This window comes from Anomalospiza imberbis, chromosome 6 (assembly GCF_031753505.1).
Source record: "Anomalospiza imberbis isolate Cuckoo-Finch-1a 21T00152 chromosome 6, ASM3175350v1, whole genome shotgun sequence".
NCBI classification, from domain to species: domain Eukaryota; kingdom Metazoa; phylum Chordata; class Aves; order Passeriformes; family Viduidae; genus Anomalospiza; species Anomalospiza imberbis.
This window is the reverse complement of record NC_089686.1, coordinates 23,208,357-23,226,451: the sequence shown is the minus strand read 5'-3', so window position 1 is coordinate 23,226,451 and position 18,095 is coordinate 23,208,357. Positions and strand designations below refer to the sequence as shown.

At 49.0% G+C, this 18,095-nt stretch overlaps 2 protein-coding genes across 4 annotated transcripts in view; one reads left to right on the top strand and one right to left on the bottom strand.

The window, feature by feature from the left end:
* Positions 1-53: 53 nt before the first annotated feature.
* The window catches only part of PROX2 (prospero homeobox 2), a 22,292-nt gene continuing 4,250 nt past the window's right edge, over positions 54-18,095 (bottom strand). The window contains exons 1-5 of one of the 3 annotated variants that reach the window (XM_068192826.1): positions 15,767-15,904; positions 12,204-13,777; positions 11,543-11,660; positions 10,928-11,122; positions 9,648-10,827 (exon numbers count right to left, since the gene is read on the bottom strand). In XM_068192826.1, the coding sequence (XP_068048927.1) occupies positions 10,642-10,827; positions 10,928-11,122; positions 11,543-11,660; positions 12,204-13,705 (2,001 nt within the window). In that variant the 5' untranslated portion in view covers positions 13,706-13,777; positions 15,767-15,904 and the 3' untranslated portion in view covers positions 9,648-10,641. Of the gene's footprint in view, positions 4,232-9,647; positions 10,828-10,927; positions 11,123-11,542; positions 11,661-12,203; positions 14,231-15,766; positions 15,905-18,095 lie in introns of those variants that run through there. The other 2 variants (XM_068192828.1, XM_068192827.1) reach the window with 2 other exon arrangements.
* The window catches only part of DLST (dihydrolipoamide S-succinyltransferase), a 16,321-nt gene continuing 16,048 nt past the window's right edge, over positions 17,823-18,095 (top strand). The window contains exon 1 of the mRNA XM_068192829.1: positions 17,823-17,961. Coding sequence (XP_068048930.1) covers positions 17,893-17,961 — 69 coding nt within the window. The 5' untranslated portion in view covers positions 17,823-17,892. The remainder of the gene's footprint in view (positions 17,962-18,095) is intronic.

Below are 18,095 nucleotides of genomic sequence, written 5' to 3'. Positions count from 1 at the left end.
TGACCGTATCATGTCATATTGCACTCTGCTGGGATAGTTTTTTGCATTACGCATATAAGTAATTTCATTTGAAAAGCTACAGTTGTTCAGAGAATTTCTCTCTCAAAGGCTATTCTTTACTACATCCTCTGATGCAGCAGCAGCCATTGCAGAGTTTTGGAGACAAGTTCCTCAGCGGTGTCTGTTATTGCTGAACAATCTCATACAGATTGTCTTTCTCAAGGAATATTGCAACATTTCTCTCTTCATTCAGACATTTCTTCTTAACATATGAAGTTTTTGGTGTTAAGTTCTGTGAACAGAAAATGCAGGTGCTGTTTTTGTGCATGGGCAGTTTATCATTCCTAGTGAAACAAAACTTCATATGCACACTACTTAAAAGTCTGCATGAGGTCCAGGGTTAGTAATGAGATGACTACATTCTTGCAGGAGTGTAATACATTGGTTTTTCTTTTCTGGACTGTTGTGACATTTCCTTTTATCTTAACTTGTCCTTGGCTATATGCATCAAGATGAGGGACATCTTTTTCCAACAGTGGAAGCTACTTGCTAGCCTTGAGATACAGGAGAGACAAATAAAGAACTTCTGTCTTGTGATAATTAACTTACTTGGGCATAATTTTTTTAATGCATTTTCTAGCACAGGTCATGAACAAATGTGTAATGCACCTCATGTGTATATTACATAAAACGTAAATGTGTGATGATGAAATTGGTTACCTTTACATTCAGTTCTCCAGCTGGATTAGTCCTATCCGACAGAGATTTAAGACCTGTATGTGGCCTTCAGAGCCTTCTGCACTGCTATTTTTCAAGTTTCAGGCTTTGCTGTAATTTCTTTTTTCTCAGTGTTAGTGTCAAATTGCATACACCTGGCAAGTAGAGTTCAGTGTAGCTGAATGTACACATGGAGTCTATTTGTAGTAGAGCCATTACTAACTTTCTGCAGTATGTGGGTGCTATTTTTTTTTACTAGTTTCACTGTTCCAAACCTTTGATACACAAGCAATAATGGAAATAATGACTTTAAAATCATTAACATTATTAAAATATTTTACAAATATGCATATGGTTGGCATGTTCCCCTGGCAAATAGAGTATAATTGGCAGCAAAATCAAGACTGGGCAATATTCTAATGCATTTTGGAAAGTGTAAAAGGATAGCAATACATTGTGAAAAAATAAGAATTGGAGCTCAGCATTAAGTGTCAGATTCCTCTTTTTTCGCTGATTTTCTAACTGTGATAATAGATAAAGGTTTGGAAAATAGGATAATATGTAAAATACCACTTTTGCAATTAGGCACCATATTTTTTTGACTTACACTGTTACCAACTGGTATTTTTTTGTTTGGCTGTGGTTTTGCTGATGTAATTGTCACGGAATTTAGTTTATTTTTAGAGCAGTTTTGCTTTTGGAAGCAGCATCCTATCTCTTGCAGTCCCTGACGTGTTGCCCTTGAACCCTGTGCACACAGGGATTCCGTCCTGCACCCTGGATGTGTCTGAGCCAAGCTCTGAACGGTTAATGTGGAGCAAATAAGCTCCTTTACCTGAGCAGGAATGGCACAAAGATGCATGTCTTCAGGGATGCTTCTCAGAAATCACCTTGTAACTCCTCATAGACTAATTAAGTTGATTTTTATCTAGGGGTTTATCTTAATGAGTCTGTCCTCTTCCATTTTGCATTTGGGGGAATGCTACATCTTTGTGCGGGATAGTGGATGAATGTCTTGTAATTTGGAACTGTGTATGATGTGGATTCATGTGCTGAGGCACGCCGAATGTCTGAAGCCATGCTACGCTCGTATATATTGATAACATAACTGTGTGCTCAGTCTTATCAGTGCAGAAATGAGTTGTCATGGCAGGAGACTTTCCCAGTGCTACAGTTGTGTTTAAATGTGTTATGGGGAAAAACAGACATTGGAGAGGCATCTGTATGAAACCTTCCTCCCTGTTAATTCTCAGTGCTCCTTTATTTGTACCAGGATTTAGAGCTATTGTGTAGATCTTTCCCATGTAGGACCGGATTTTTTGGAATGCCATATTTACCTTGTCATTACACCATTACTTCTACAGATTTCTGTTTTATACCTGCATGGTATCTGAGTTACATCTGCAGTACTTGCATTTCTCTATCCTCTCTACCTTCCTGTCCCCCAGATTTCTTAACTATTATTTTGTATGTCTGAGAATCCTTTCTCATTTTAGCTTCCAGTGTGCTACAGATGGTATGTTTTGGGTGTGGACTTGTAATTCTATGGTTTATTTCCAGTGGAAAAAGTCCCTGAATGCTTGCAAACATATGACCATTCAATAATAGACTGAATAAAGACAATGGAACTGACACAAAAGGCTTATAGGAGCAACTTTGTGAGATGGTGAACTGAGTTTTGTGAACTGCTGAAGCAGCAAGATCCTTGGATCATGAGTACGTCTCAGGGATCATGCAAGGCACAGTAAACTTCTGAAAAGGCCTTTGGGGCACTACACATTGCTTTCAGGTGATGTCAGTGCAGTGCTCCCAAGGAACACCTCCCACACTGGTTCCAGCATCGTTTACAATAAGCTGGTCTGCAAAGGACTGCTACTGCCACTATTTGCCAGAGAACAGCCTCTGCAGAAAAAACAGTTGGACAGCCCTGAGGTTGATGGTTTGCTGTGGCTGACGTAACAGGCCACACAGTAACACTAAGAGAGGTAAGATATTGTGGTGGTAACTGTCAGCCTACTGATTGACTGAGGCCTTCATACTCATTATTTGTCAAGTTAGAGTATTCCCACATAAACGTTGGCCTGTGATTCATGACACAGTGAAGAGCTAAAATTGTTTTTCATTGCCAATAAATTTGGAGGCAACTCATCACAGATGGTGGTGTGGTGTTTGGACTATATCAATACCACTAAGTTACCAGGGAGTGGGGTAGTCATTGGTGTTGCTGAGTGTGTAAAGGAAAGAAATTGCTTTTTTTTTGCTTGAAATACCCAAAGCAGTTTTATAGAAACAGCCTTACAGTAGCTCAGGAGAAAGCCGATTCTGTAGTTTTGTCTTAGCTACTCAAGAGTTCACACAGCAACAGTTTGTTCTGCGCCAAACAGGTGCTCTGTGCTGCTCAATCTTCTCCACTGTAGCTCATCAAGAAACACTGGTCCAAAGATAATTCCTCCTAGCATGAGGTGACCCCTTCTAAAAAATGACATGCAGTCATCTTTATGAGTAAGCCCAGCATCTGCAAGGATTTTGTTTCCCTGGTCAGTATGATTATTCAAATGCAGAAAATGTTGCCGGCAGCATCCGGTTACGTGGCAGTTTGGAAAATGCTTACACAGGCAAATCATACCGTGTTATGTCTCCAGTTACGTGCCGACGTATGGGTGAGTATAGTATTGTCACTTCTGTACCTTTCAATAAATAATCAAAGCTCCATGAAGTTTTTGAAGCAGAACGTTTCTCACCAGATCACACACTCCCACCTTGGCCTGATCTGTTACAAGTTCGTTACAGCTAAGAACCTGTGCCATGAATGCTTTCACTGTCAAGACCATTACCAAGATGATGTTTCTTACTTCCTGATGCTTCCAGTTCCTGTAAAAATTGCCCTGGTCTCATTGCTTACTAAAAGCTTAGTCAGAAATGGAGGTGATTGCTTTGAAGCTCAGGGGTTAGATAGCTGCAGAATAAGTGGTTTATTTGAAGTCACAGAAAAAATGGTTTGTTTGAAGTCACAGAGCAGTGAAACTCTTGACAGCAGCAGTGACTTCGGGTGCTGCACTGGAGCTTGTGCTTTCCCAAGAGGTTATTTGAAGAGCACTGCCAAGTAAAAAGCGCCTGGGGTTCTGTGCTCAGAAGGAAATGCCATTGTATGGGCACAGCCTTCCTCAAAAGAAACAAACTGAAAAATCTGTGGGCTCACAGCTGCAGCCTGGGACATTGGAAAACATGAACAGGTTCTGCTTTATAATGACTGTGCAAGAGGGGCGAGCACTCTGGGTTTTAAAAACACCATTTTACAGCATTACCTTTTTGTAACTGAGGTGCTATTCCAAAAGAGTTTTATCTAAAACCAGCCTTTGTAATTGTTTTTTTTTCAACACAGGTTGCATTGCCAATCATAGGGACTCAGTACATGCAGAGATGTATAGGGCTGGCCTCACTTTTCCCTCGAGCATGAATTCTTGGTGGCTTTTATTGTTCTCCTTATGGTTACTTTTTCTTAAAAACCTGGAAACTAGACATGAAAAATAATTACTTAAGCGTTGTATATTCTGTGTTTGCTCTCTGAGAACCAAATGAGGAGAGGTTTTCTATTGAGATGTATAGATACATGTTTATATGTGTACATGTTAGGTATTTAGCTTATTTTAATAATACAAAGTATTTTTAGCTTCTCTTTGTATAAAGCTATGGATGACACAAATGTGCTTTGGGAAATCCAGTAAAATATCTTCTTTGAAGTCTCATGGTTTTTTTCCTCTACTTGTAGCTTTCATTTACTCACCTTTTCACTTCACCACTTAGTTTTAGCTGCTTATTTTCTATGATTGGCAGTAAGACAAAAAGATTGATGCTGTTTGATACAGACTGGCACATTTAAAAATGATCCTTTTAAATCCAGTAAAACAACTAGTGAGAAAGCAATAAACACCGGGAGGGAAGCTGCCACTTCAGCTCATGCCAGTTGGACTTTATGCTGTGTCATTAAGAGTTGCTTAGTAGGTAATCTGTAGTGCCTGTTTTATTGGATTAGCAAAAACAAGAACAGTGTTTAACCCTTGTACATACAGTGAAAATTACCCCATAAACTTTTAATTAAAAGCCTAGTACCAAATAACATGACTAAATTTGGAAAAACTGTAGAAATACTGCAGAAGATGATGACGGGTGGGATTGCTTGCTGTAAAAATGCTAAAAGCCATCTAAAAAGGAGAAAATCAGAAACTTCCTCAAATTTTAGGTCTCTCTAATGTATGTATGTTACCAGAAAAAAGGAAAATGTTGATCATAGGCCTAAATGATGTGAGATTTCACCTGCCACTCAGCAGGCTGTACAGTTAGATAAGAAGGAATTAGTATATGAATATGAACTGTATCCTCACAAGTGCTGAGTGCTGACCTAAATCTTCTTTTCCTTCAGATCTGTGCACAACTCTCCCTGGTTTTACTTGAATAGTCATTCTCAATCCTTCTCTATCAGGCCTGCTTTTAAAAATTGATTTATTAGTTTGGTGTTTATGTATGCATGGACATGTGTGCTTTTCCTCTAACAGCTTGTCTGTCATCTTCTCCCACCACAGCCACCCCCCCTCCAAGACAAGGATCAGCCTTTGGGGTTTGGGTGGTGGAGACAGCTTCCAGCAGAGGCTGACTGTGCTCTCACTCCTTTGTGTACCCTTGATCAGAGTATCTCCCTCAAAAGCCCCTGGGCTACACGATGGCCTCCCTATCATGGTGCACCAGCCTGTGGTGTGTTGTCTAGGCAAAGCTCCCAATCTCCCTTCTCCAGCATGCTCATCTCTGCACCTGAGCTTTTGTGCTTGCACCTGAGCTGCTAGAACAGGCTGATGAGCCAGGGCAGCCATGGCTGTGTGGCTCCTTTCCCACTGTCAAAACAGGGCTTTTCATTGAGTAAGTCAAGGGAGAACAGCTCACCTGGCTGCTGCTATGAAGCTGGCGCCTGGCAGAGCCCCGCTCACATCTCCTGGTCCATGGTTCAACTAATACATTATTTCTTGGTGTGCAAAAGGAAAAAGCTTTTGCTATCAGCTAGACATACCAGTCTGTCCTGAGTGACCCCACAGCCTGTTTTATCCTTAAGACTGCTCTCCACAGTCTCTCTATGCATCACTTCACCTTCTCCCCAGGTGGTGCTGGGTCTGCAGCACAGGGCAGCTCTGTGCACAAGAGGCAGAGGAAGGGCTGTCTTCTCCAGAGAAAAGTCAGATCTCTCAAATGTGGTAATTGTACTATAGCCTGGATTAATCTGTCCTTCCAGTGCTTATAATGGGACAGCAAATACTGAGTTTTCATGAACATGGGCCACTGGCTCACCAAGGGATACTTACATGGAGAGCTGCCCTGATGTCAAATAAGCACCTGAGATGTGTATTTGAGGGAAGGACACTTTCACGAACATTCTTTGAGCTGGGACCTTCCAGGGCTGGTTCAGTCACTGTAGACAGGTGCAAGTCATTAAATAGAAGAAAAGAAAAACCAGGTATGTTTTATTGTCAATTTCCCCCAAGCTATTTTGGCATACAGGGCAAACATTCAGTAGGAACTTCTTCAAGCTCTAATTAGCTACACATGAGTAATAAGGGCTCTTTTGGTAAGTATTAACATAGAGAAGTACATAAAGGCTCTCAGGCCCTTGCCAGCTTAGTCAGTGTGGTCACACCTCCCTCTTTCAGCAGCCACAGCCTGGAGGCAGGAATCAGTGATTTAAAATATTTAGCAGCCTTTGCTGCTGTATAGCTGTGTGGACTTGTGTGTTGTTGTGGATGGGCTGGGGGTGCAATTGGGAATGTAAAAGGATAGCCCCAAGGAATTGTTCCCAGAGGAGATAGTTATGGGTGCCTCTGGGCTTTTTGCATATACCACAGAAATTTGGATAGGGGGAAGGAAAGGGTTTTTTTTATTTAAAGGTGAAACTCAGCAGTAGTGACTGCACTACCCAAATTGCTTCCTTGGCTAATTAGTGGGAAATGGTGAAGCAAGAGACCAGCAAAGCCTGGGAGTCATGACCATAGTCTCTGTGTGGGCAGCAGCTCTCCCTTCTCCCCTCTGCCCTCCAAGCAGACTCACTTTTTCAGTAGGGTTCTCTCTGCGATGGACACCCATTAGGCTTTGTTTGAAAACTAGCTCCTATGTCCTGGGTACAACTAGAACGTAAATGACGTTACACACCATACCCTGCAAAGCACAAGTAGTGAAACATTAATTTCACAGAAGTGTAGAATATGCTGAGTTGGAAAGGACTCATCAGGATCATCAACATTCAACTCCCTGCTCTGCACAGGACACCCCAAGAGCTACACCATGTGTCTGAGAGCATTGTTCAAATAATTCTTGAACTCTGTCAAGCTTGAGGCTGTGATCACTTTCCTGGGGAGTCTGTGTCAGTTTCCAACCACCCTGTGGGTGAAACACCTTTTCCTGATATCAAACCTAAACTGACTGTGCTTCGTTCCATTTGCTCAAGTCCTGTCACTGGTCACCAGAGAGAAGAAATCAGTGCCTGCTCCTCTGCTTTGTCTTCTGAGGATGTTGGAAACACACAACCAGGGTTGCCCCATCCCAGATGCAGAGTCTAGCACTTGCCCTTGTTCAGCTTCATACAGTTGGTGATTGCCCATCTGCCTGATTTGTTGAGGCCTCTTTGCATGACCTCTCTGCCTTCAAGGGAGTTAACACTGGCAGACTTAGTATTCTGAGTGTTCTTTTGAGTCCTAAGTCATTAATGACGGTGTTGAAGAGAACTGAAGCCCTTCAGAACCCCACTAGTAACTGGACAGTGTTGGAATTCACACCCTATTTCCCTCACCCTTCAGGCTCCATTGCCCCTAGAGTAACTCTGGCTTTCCCCACCTCCTAGCAGATGTACTGCCTTCTCCATATCAGTATCCTGTGACTTAGATAGGAGGGAAGGCAGTGTGAGCTCCTTCTTTCTCAGCTGGCTGCTGCTTTCCAAGGCTCTCATAGGAGCACAAGGCTTTTTGATTCAGCTCACTCGACTTCAGCAGCAGAGTTGTGCCTGTCTGAGTGCAACCTCCTTGCTTCCAAACAGACAAGTGGCCCTGGAGGAGGCAGCTGTACTCCAGGCTCCCCAGACAGGATCTCTGCTTGCAGGAGGACCATAGGGTGACAAAAAGGTGGGTAGATTCTACCTCTGCATCTCTGACACTTCTGTGGTCTCTGTCACACTTGGCTGAAGGTAAACAGAGGTTAAAAAGCTGCCAAAGAAGATGCCAGCCAATACAAGTAGCCTGTGATCTTGAGTCCTTTGCAGAGTCTCTCTAGCCAGGCTGGTGGATTTTTTGTTTTGTTTTCTGGGGTTTTGTTTTGTTGTTGTTTTTGGAGGGGTGTTGTGGGGTTTTTTTTTGTTTGTCTATTTTGGGGTTTCTTGGGTTTGTTTTTTTATGTCTTTGTTAGATGGAAAATATACATGGGCAGAATTGAACCATGGATACAAGTAGTGAGACCTCATCACAGGCAAAGGATAACTGCTGCCAGGTGCTGTTTGTCATGGTCATACTGGCCCACATTTCCCAAAAAAACAGTGTTAATACACAGCTTTCCAGTTCCCACTTGTAATTATATGGCAACCACTGGAGCAAAAATGCTGCTGCAAATAGTCCAATCCTGTTAAATGTTTTCATTAATGATCAGATTGTAGATACTCCTTACTTGTAGATACTTAAAACCCCTCTGACATGGTCCTGGGCAACCATCTCTCAGTGGCCCTGCTAGAGCAGGGGGTTGAACAAGATGACTTCCAGACATCTCCTACAACCTCAGCCACTGCATGACTGGGATTTGGGGCACTGTCTTGTCCTCGGTCCCCCACCTGCTGTTTTACTGACACTCATGGACTTACGTGTTACCACAGGAAGCAAGAAACTGCTACCCCACCAGGAACTCTGTAAAAAGGCTTTGTTTCAGCAGGACGCCTCCAGTAAACCTGTACCTATTATTTAGCTACGGACAGATGAATTTGATGACCCTTCCCTGAGCCAGCCCGTCATTTCCCTTTCCAGCAGCTTTGGTTTTTCCTATCCAAAGCATTACTTTAGCTCTGAGGTCTTTATTGCCTGAAGGAATGGCACATTCATGGTACCACCAGCAGCATTTGTCTGATGTTGTACCCTTAAGCTTTGGGATATGTCTGTGTGCCTCCAGCCCTCCCCGTTCCTGATCCTCACAAGCTGCACTTCAGAGCAGACTAACCATGAAGCATTGGGGTGAGGGGGCAGGTTTAAAGGAGCTGGTGTTGGTTAGTAGGGGCCTGCTTGACCCCACAGAGATGCTGGCAGAAGGACTGCCCTTTTGCTGCAGTGTTATTTCTCCCAACAAAAAGCAAGAATTTTCTAGGATAACTCTTTAGAATGGATGTTATCAAATAGGTCTACAGGGATGTAAAGGGGTAACTTAATATGTTTATTTAAAAAGGAATCATGTAAATTTGGTGTTGGGGTTGTAAAATATACAAACATGGAGAAATAAACATACAAAAAGAAACAGGGAATCTGGGTGGCCATACCAGGGGAACTACCCCTATTTCAGAGCTCCCCTTTGTGTCCTGATGTTACCAGTTCTGTACTCCTGTAGATGCATTGCCTGTGGATGACCCATGTGCTCGTCTGATGCTGGAGCTGTGATTCTCCTCTCAAGAGTCACTTGCTGCACTCTAGTACCAGCTGACACCTTACAGCACACCTAAAATTACCTTGGCCTTTTCCCAGTCTTCTTCTCCCTGAGGGTTTTACGTGGTTTTGTTGTTGCTCATCACTGCCCTCCCAGTGCCCTCGTGCCATGCCTCTATCAGGACTCCCTCCTTTTCACAGCCTTTTCCTCTCCACTGCCACCTCTGTCAGGATTAGAGAGCCCTTAACACAAAATGCTTCACCATGCTCCGTGCAGGTAGAAAAGTGGTCACTAAGTCTTGGCCGCAGGGTAAAGAAACCTCCCTGTGTTTACAACCATTACAGCAATGGGGTTGTTGATGTCAAGGCCCAGCTCTTCCTCAGCTTGTGTTAAACCCACAGGGACTGATGGATCTCAAATAACATTCTCCTCTTTCACCAAGGGCAGAGTGTAGAACAGAGATGCTTGGGGCAGTTTTACCAGCAGGAACATGGTGTGAGGGAATGTGGATGGGTGTTTAACATGGAGCTGTCCTCCCAGGTGATGGGCTGATGGAGGCTTTTTGGAGTGCCAAGCAGAGCTGCCTGTGCACCCTGCTCTCCTCCAGCATCCCAGAGAGCACTGCTGTGGAGCACACACCTGCTGGGCCACAGCACACAGCTGCATGGGGCATCTTGTCTAACAGAGCAGGGGAGGTGGAGAAGAGTGTTATTGTTGTTGGCTACAACAAACATAGTCTTTACATATCCCAGATAGGAACAACTATCTCCATGGAGTGCTTGAAGCACTGGAATTCACCAGCTGTTTTCTTTGGACACTGGTGTGTTGTATCTGGACAGAAACTGAGTCATGCTTTTGGACTCAGTACATCCGCTAGTCTGCTGTGCCAAGGAAACTATGCCCACTACTAGGACCTCTTCCTGTTTTATAAACAGCAAGGCTGTTTGCCCTGATTTGGGAACCTCTGGAAGAGAGAATGAAGGCAGCTCAGTCAGGGTCATAGGGAGAGCTGGGGCAGGGCAACTTCTCAGGCTCCAACCTGATGGCTTCATCTCTGTCCCTCCTTTCTGGCGGTCCTCACCAGTTCTGAGCAGCAGAATACAATGCACAGCATAAAATCCCAGCACATGAGGCAAGTGATAGGCCTCACCTAAGGAGCTGTCTTGCAGAGAGCGCACGGCCCTCAGAGAGAGAATACCCCAAATAACAGGTGTACAGAGTGCCCATGAGGTGCACATAGTGGCTGCACACACAACCCAGGGCTGCTTTCCCAGAAACTCAGCTGTGGAGCAGTTCCTGGGAGAAGCCAGCAGCTTTGAACCCTTCTGGGATGTCACTGTCCAGTTTGGAAATGATTTTGTAAATGGGTTTCTTCCAGGAGGGATCAGCATCCTTGCCTGCCCTGACGGCGCTGAAGAACTCCTGCAGTGTCAGGCTGGCCACCTCCAGGAACCGCCCTGGCACCTGCAGCAAGACAGGCACCAGCCAGTGACACCACCCTGTAATGGTTCCTTCTTGCCCCCACAAACGCCACCACCCCCTTTCCCCCGATCCCCCTCCTCACCTCGAAGTCATTCCCCTTGTTGTAGTGCATGTTGAGGGCACGGAAGAGCTCTGAGTCCCGGGAGACCTGGAGAGCGCAAGCATCCACAACACCCTCCAGCACGGCCTGCCGGGCAAACTTCTCCACCTGGATGTAGTAAAACTCACGGAAGTTGCTGAACCACTTGATGAGCTGGGAGGTGATGCAGCGGCTGAACTGGTGCGGGGAGAGCCAGAGGATGGTGTTAGGCCAGCTTGGATCCTCCCTACCCACGAGCCCCTGCAAAGCCAGCCAGGCACTGCTGGACTGGCCCAAACCCAGCCCTGCCCCAAGCTGGGGCAATGACATCAGGGTGTCCAAGGTGTTCTCCACACTGAGATTTGGATCCCAGCTGCCCTGCAGTGAGAAGGCACATTCATGGGGTGCTTTAATCTGAATATCTCTATTGCACAGAGTGAACAGCTGACAGTCCATGTCTGCCACAGCCCTGTGCACCTGCTCTGTCCCTCATCTCCTGCCAGCAAAGCAAGGGGACACAAGAGCAGCCCTTTCCTCATGGTTCCCCAGGGAGGCAGGTTAGGTGCCACACCAACCGGGAGCCCCACCCAGCACCAGTTCTGGCTGCCGCTCTTTTACCTGCACATCAAGAAAGTAGGTCTTCAGCAGAGTGGAGCTGGGGTAGCGGGTGAAGAAAAACATCAGCTTGGCCTTCTTCAGGTGCCCAGGGGTCAGTGCCTCCTGCATCTGCCTTGGGGTCAAGGAAAGCCTACACGTAGCAAACCCCGAGCTCGGCATGTCCCTGAGCACCACCCCTGACACACGCATGGCTAGTGGCCTCATAGCCCCTCATGGCCTGTCAGTGGGGCAGAGGGGGTTCATCCTTGGCTGGACAGCCACTGTTTTTTCCCTTGAAAATCCCTGAGGAAGCTAATGCTCCCCACAGCACTTCACAGTCATGTGAGAACCAGAATTTCCATGAGACTCCTGTTCATGGCTTAGGATGACAGGATCCCCAGTATGGCCCAAGGGGAGGCTTGGCAGCTCCTGGCTTATACCCACAGCTACACTACAGCATCTGAGCAGCCCTGAGGAGTGGCAGTGCCTCTCCATGGCTTATCCTCTATAACCCTTTCCTGCCCACACCTGTTTAGTCCCCTATGGAGCAGCAGGGACCTTGGCCTTGCTGGGGAGACCAGCGGGGAGACCAGCAGGGCAGTGCCAAGCTGTGGCTGCAGAGGACAAGGGGAGCACATTCCCCAGGGACCTCCAGCTGCCCCCAAAGGATATATGGGTCGAGGCGAAGGGCGCTCCATCATTTGCAGCTGGCAGCTCACCATGGCCATCCCTGCCAGCCGGCAGTAGTGCCAGGCTCTCCATGCTGGCAGGGCTCAGGGGCGGGGGATGGTGCTGCTGCTGTCTCACCATCGATGACCTCAGTTTAACGGTTCCCCAGGGCAAGTTGAGGGGCTCTGGACAGCCCCTCTCCAGAGCAGATGGGCTCTCACAAGAGTCACTGCCCCAGAGGCTGTGCTGGCCATAGCCCAACAGCTGGCTCAGCAGCTGGCTGTGCTGGACAGGGGTGGCTGAGCCCAGTGAATAACCCATGCTGGATACCCGAGAGGATTTTCTGACCCCCTTTGAACTGAAGGAGGCAGCATAAGAACCTAGGCTCTTCCCCAAAGCTCTTGGCAGGACCGCAGCCGGGGGTGAGCCCAGGGAGCCTGGTGCATTCATGGGAGATGGCTTAGCAAGTGGCTTTCTGCATTTCCCACCAGCAGAATACTCTCTCCTGGCATCTGGCCCCAGCATAGGAAGACTATGGTGCTGCTTCTGGATGTGGCTGTCTGCCTTCAGCCAGACAGTCTTCAGGACAGAGTCCACTACCTGGGATGTCACCGCAGACAGCTCGTGCTTCAGTGCCTGTGAGAGCACCCTCACTGCCGAGGGCAGGCCACCTGTGTCACCTCTGTCCTCAGCCTCCTCCAGTCCACACACCTCCAGGACACTCCTCCTGAGAGGCACTTTGTGTGGGTTGCTGGTGGAAGTGGTACTGTCCTTGTTCAATCTATCTTCAGGCTTTCCAGGCAGTGGCTGCACTTTCTCTGAATCTTCCCGCATTTGGGCAGCATCCTCAGAGTCACAAACTTGGTAGAACTTCTCCTGAAGCCACCTCAACTGCTGCTCTAAAAAGCAGAGCTGCTCTTTCAGCTGCTGGCAGCCTTTGGCATGGGAGCTGCCCCCTGTGGGAGCCACTCGTCCAGCTGCCCCCATGCCCTGCTGGGGCACCCTTGGCTTCCTCTTGCTCTCCTGGGGCATCTCACCACCCCTTTCCCTCTCATGCCTAAAGGCTGCCTCCAGGCTCGTGTCAAATGCCTGCGGGGCTGGTGGGAGGCTCATGCCCTGGATGATGTTCTCCACCCTGGCCCGCTTGGCTCGTAAGTGCTGGTCACAGAGCTGCTCCCGTGGGTGCTGTTTGGAGAGCTGGTCCCCATCACCAGCACAGGGCATGGGAGCCGGGGCACGGGTCCTGGGGAAAGCCAGGGCTTGAGCTTCTTCTCCAGGACATGCACCACATTTGTAGTCATGAGGCAGGGCCACTGCCTGAGAGGAAGGAAAAAGAATGGTGGGATCCAGGTTCCTGCCAACCATTGTGTGGCTGAGGAGCTGTGGTATCAGGGATGCACTGGGGGAAGGCAAGTGAGAGTCAGTCTGGAAACAGGGCTCCAATTTCAGCCCCTGGCCATGCCCTGAAGTGGCACAGTCTCTATCCTGCTCAAAGCCAGTCCTGCTGTCCATCATATTTTCTTCCTGCCTGGACAGACTGGCAGATTTCCCAGGTGTTTGATGTTTCAGCCTGCTAGTGGTGTGGAACTAGAAAAAGAGCAAGAAACAGGACCTCATACAGCAGTTTTCCAAGCATGGGACCAGAGATTTTTTTTCTCCCAGATTTCCATGGCTTCCCTGCTCCCCCTGCAAAAACTATTTCACCAGGGAATGACCCAAGCAGAAACCTCCAGGCACTGCAAAACCTGTGAGCACACTGTCAGATGTCACATGACAGCAGCAACACCCTGGGCACCACTACACCACTACACCTACCAGCCAGGCATTCATCATGTCTGGAGTACATTTCACCTGCTTTGAGCCTGGCAGTGCCTGGCAGCACAAACTTCCCACATCACCAGCTGCATCTGCACCAGAGGCATTTGCCCTCTGGGCTCGTGGACTCTGGTATGAGGGCAGGGAGCACCAGGCAGAGCCCTCTGCCAGGCACACCTGGGCAAAGAGGTGGGTTTGAGTGCTCCTGGGTGTTGGCAGAGCACAGAGGAGCAGCTGCATCCCTGGTGAAGATATTCACAGCACACAGCCAGCTAGGCCATGGGTGCTGCTGGCTTCTGCTGGTCCCCACACCTGCCAGCAGAGCCCCCAAGCACAGGGATGGGTGGCAGCACTTGGGGGCTGGGCCAGCACAAACAGGCTGGTGGAGGAGGGCACAGAGAGGGTAAAAGTGCAATGTGACCTGCTGTGAGCAGGATACATTGAGATGTTCAGGCTAACATAATATGGGGTTCCTAAATGCTTGGCTAAACACTAAATAAAAGAAATGAGGATGGGGATTATCAGGGAAGAGAAAAAATACTGAGCCAGCAGCCCCAGGCTTAAAATTGTCATGCTGGCTCCAAGCAGGGATTCACCCCCTCCGCTCATTCCCCGCTTGCACAGCTTTGCAAAAGAAGGTGTAAAACATTGTATCCTGGGCGATTGCACAGTAACCGTCCCTGTGGGATGTTTCTTCCTCATCGACCTTAATTAGCAGTAGCTTTGCACCACTAAATTGGGACAGCTCTTGTTTTTTCCAGACACCTTTAAAGTCTGATATTCTTTTGCTATTCCCAGAAATGTCTGATCATTTTCAACGCCATCAGTCTCCTGTCCCTGTAACTGCTCTGCGCCAAGTCCTCTAGGCAGTGTAGAAAATGGGTTTCTTCTCAGGGGTTTTCAGCAGGTTGCCTTTCTTCAAACACCCCTGAATTCCAGGCAAGTGCCTGGGAGAGCTCGACCTTTTGCAGAGCCATGGTCCTAACAAACCAAGTACTTTCTGGGTTATCTGACACCACATGTTGATCTGTGGTGTCTCCCCACCAGTCCTGACCACTGGGGTTTCATTTTCCTAAGAGTCTGCTGCAGGGTCTTTCAAACTGCTCAGTTTATCCACAGGCAGCACAAGGCTGGGGTGCCAGCAGCTCTCAACATCCTGCCTTGCCCTTGTGTTACAAGCTTCACCATTGCCTGCAGCTGCCTCTGAGCCTGCCATCTGCACCCAGCGAAGTCACACAGCAAACACATTGCAGCCATAGATTCCATCCAACCTTAATCCTTTCCTCAATGGTGTGGTCCTGTGACCTCACTTGTTTTTCTATAGAAACACCTTCTTTTGACACTTGCTCGCAATTTCTCTCATCTGCTGTGCTCAACAGCAAGGTCAGGAGCTTACTGAGGTCTCCCAGCCCCCTAGAACCTGGGTGATACACCCCTTTTAAGCAGATCGAGTCAGAGCTGGCAAGGTGACCTCCACTTGCTTAAGGTTTCCAGCACCACCGCCTTTCTTCTGGAGATTGGGAGGGAGGGAGCAGAGCCTCCTGTCCCAAGTCATGGCAGCCCGCTGTGGGTGGCCTTGGCTCCCCCTCACAGCATCCCCGGCACCGCAGGACCAGAAGGTGCTGCCCTAAGCAAACTGCTCCTGCTGATGCCGCTCTTTCCCCATGAAGTTAGCAGGTGCGTGCTGGTTCCCACTCTTACTGGCAGCTTTCACTAGTGCCACCCTCCAGAACACTGAAAAGCAGCCGAGACTCCTCCTACCTGAAGACAAGGACAGGAACGAAACGAAGATGCTCAGAAGACGAGGGCAGTGTGCCTTCTCCGAAACTGAAGCCACCCCTCGTGGGCTCCCTGGGTGCTCCTCGGCGGGACAGCCGCGCACGGAGCAGCGTGCTGTCCCTCCAGACGGCAACTCCCCGCAGAGCCGTCCCCAGCCGCCGCACCGCTCTGTGTGTGGCCGCGGTGTCCGAGCCGAGCCGCCGGCCGCCCCGGGGCGCGGGAGCGCGGGATGCCGCAGGGCAGCGCCGGCGCGTCCTCCCGCCGCGCTCGGGGCCTTAAAGAGGGAGTGGGGAGGCCGGAGGCAGCCAACCAGCTGGGAACGACTTCTGAATATGCAGATGGACACCCCGGAGGTCAGGTCCAACACCAGCGTCCGGCCACCTTCCCTGCTGTCTCCCCCGCTCAGAGCCCCTGGAGCCAGATAGGCAAGGGCTATCCGGTGCCGAGTTGCTGCCTGCCCAGGTGGGCACAGGCCCAGAGGAGCGATTTTCCCCTGGGATTTGGCCGGAAGCCTCATTCGGGACCCAGGATAGTGAAATGTTGGTGAGACGATGCAAATACACCAGGCTGACAAGCAGTGCCACAAGCAAGGAAGGAGCTGGCCCAGATCCCACCGGCTACCCATCTTCCATGGAAAGTAGCCAGGCATTTCCCACATCCCACACTATGGGGGCACGGAGGCAATTTGGCTGTCCTGGAGGTCTGCAGCATAGGACATGGCCAAGAAATGGGACAACACAGGAAAAGCATTAACACAGAGTCCTTGCTTGTCGCAGGGTGCTTTACAGACAGCACCAGCAGAGCTGGCATCATTCCCAGCTGAGCACATCCTGACCCAGCCCCAGGACAAACCTACCTGCCCCAGCAGCACATGTGGTTGGCAGAAACTTCTCCTCATGCAGGAGCTGTGGGTGGGTGGGCAAAGTCTAGCCATGCATGCCCCTCCTGGGGCTTCATCTGCTTTGCTTCCACATGCTAGCATGGCAGTGCTTAGTGTATTCACTGGGTAGGCAGGAGGCTGTGGTTAAGGCAGTTGACATCAGGTGGTCAATATTGTTCAAGGATATTAGCCTTCAAAAGACAGATCACAGAGAAATCCCTGGCAGAGAGCCTTTTTGGCTCAGTTACCATTTATTAGAGCAGTCAGCTCATCCTCAAAGCCTCAGAGACTATCCCCTGTTGATTTTTATTCAACTTCTTTCCTTTGAAAATGATCTCATATTTTGAAGCTTGTAGTTAACCATTCATATATTATTAAGCAGTGGCTAAATTAAGCACCTGTGCATAACCCAGACTTGGCTCCTTGAGAGATGCCTGGCTGCCAGACAGCCCTTTATAACTATCCGAGGCTGATTCTCAGAATCTGTAAATAGGTTCCTTGGGTTTTCTTCCACCCGTGGTTCCCTTCCTGGAAGCAGGCTGAAAACAGAAGCTAGCCAGGGAATTTTCAAATGTTTTCAACATACAGAGCACACCTGAGGAACAGGGCTTACTTGTGGACTCGTTTTCCTGCTTTCCACGGTGAGATGACCTCATTGCCCGTTTCTAACCATGCGGCATCCCACTGGGTGATGCCTGTGGCAATGTCATCCCACACAAGCTCAGCGCCGTGGTTCGCCAAGGTGAGCAGGAAAACCACGGGTACTGCTGCCCTGCAGCGACCCAGAGCTGGCTCAGAGAAGAGCGTCATAAAACGGCACTCTTCGTAACGCACAGGGTTATTTATTACACATCTACATATACTATTACATAGAATAACTTCTGTATATACATATACGTGTTTATGTAAACATATGTAATACGTAGATATTTTATATGTATGTGATCTATAAGTAATAGTGTTTAACATAACGTATGTTATACAGGATGCATTAATACCAGTACTATTACATATCGGGTAACGCAGAGGAATATTAAGAGCAGGCCCTCGTCCCCGGCCTGGCCCTGCCCCCCAGCCCGCCCCGGCCCGCGATGGTCCCGCCCCCGCCCGCTCCCCCCGTTCGGGGAGGTTGGTCCGGCCCCCCGCGCTTCCGCCTCGCGCCGGGCCTGCTTCCGGTGTCCGCCCTGCGGCCCCTCCCGCCGCCGCCGCCGCCGCCGCCGCCGCCGCGATGGTGCCGCTGTGGCGGTCCCGCTGCCTCGGCCGCGCGCTGGGCCGCTCGCTGCGCGCCCTCCGACAGGTACGGCCCGCGGGCACCGGCCGCGGGGAGCGGGGCAGCGAGGGAGGGCGGCGGCTGGGCGGGCGAGGTCGGTGGCGCCAAGGGCACCGGGACGCGTCCCCTGCTGCCTGGCGCTCGGCACCCGCGCCCCGGGG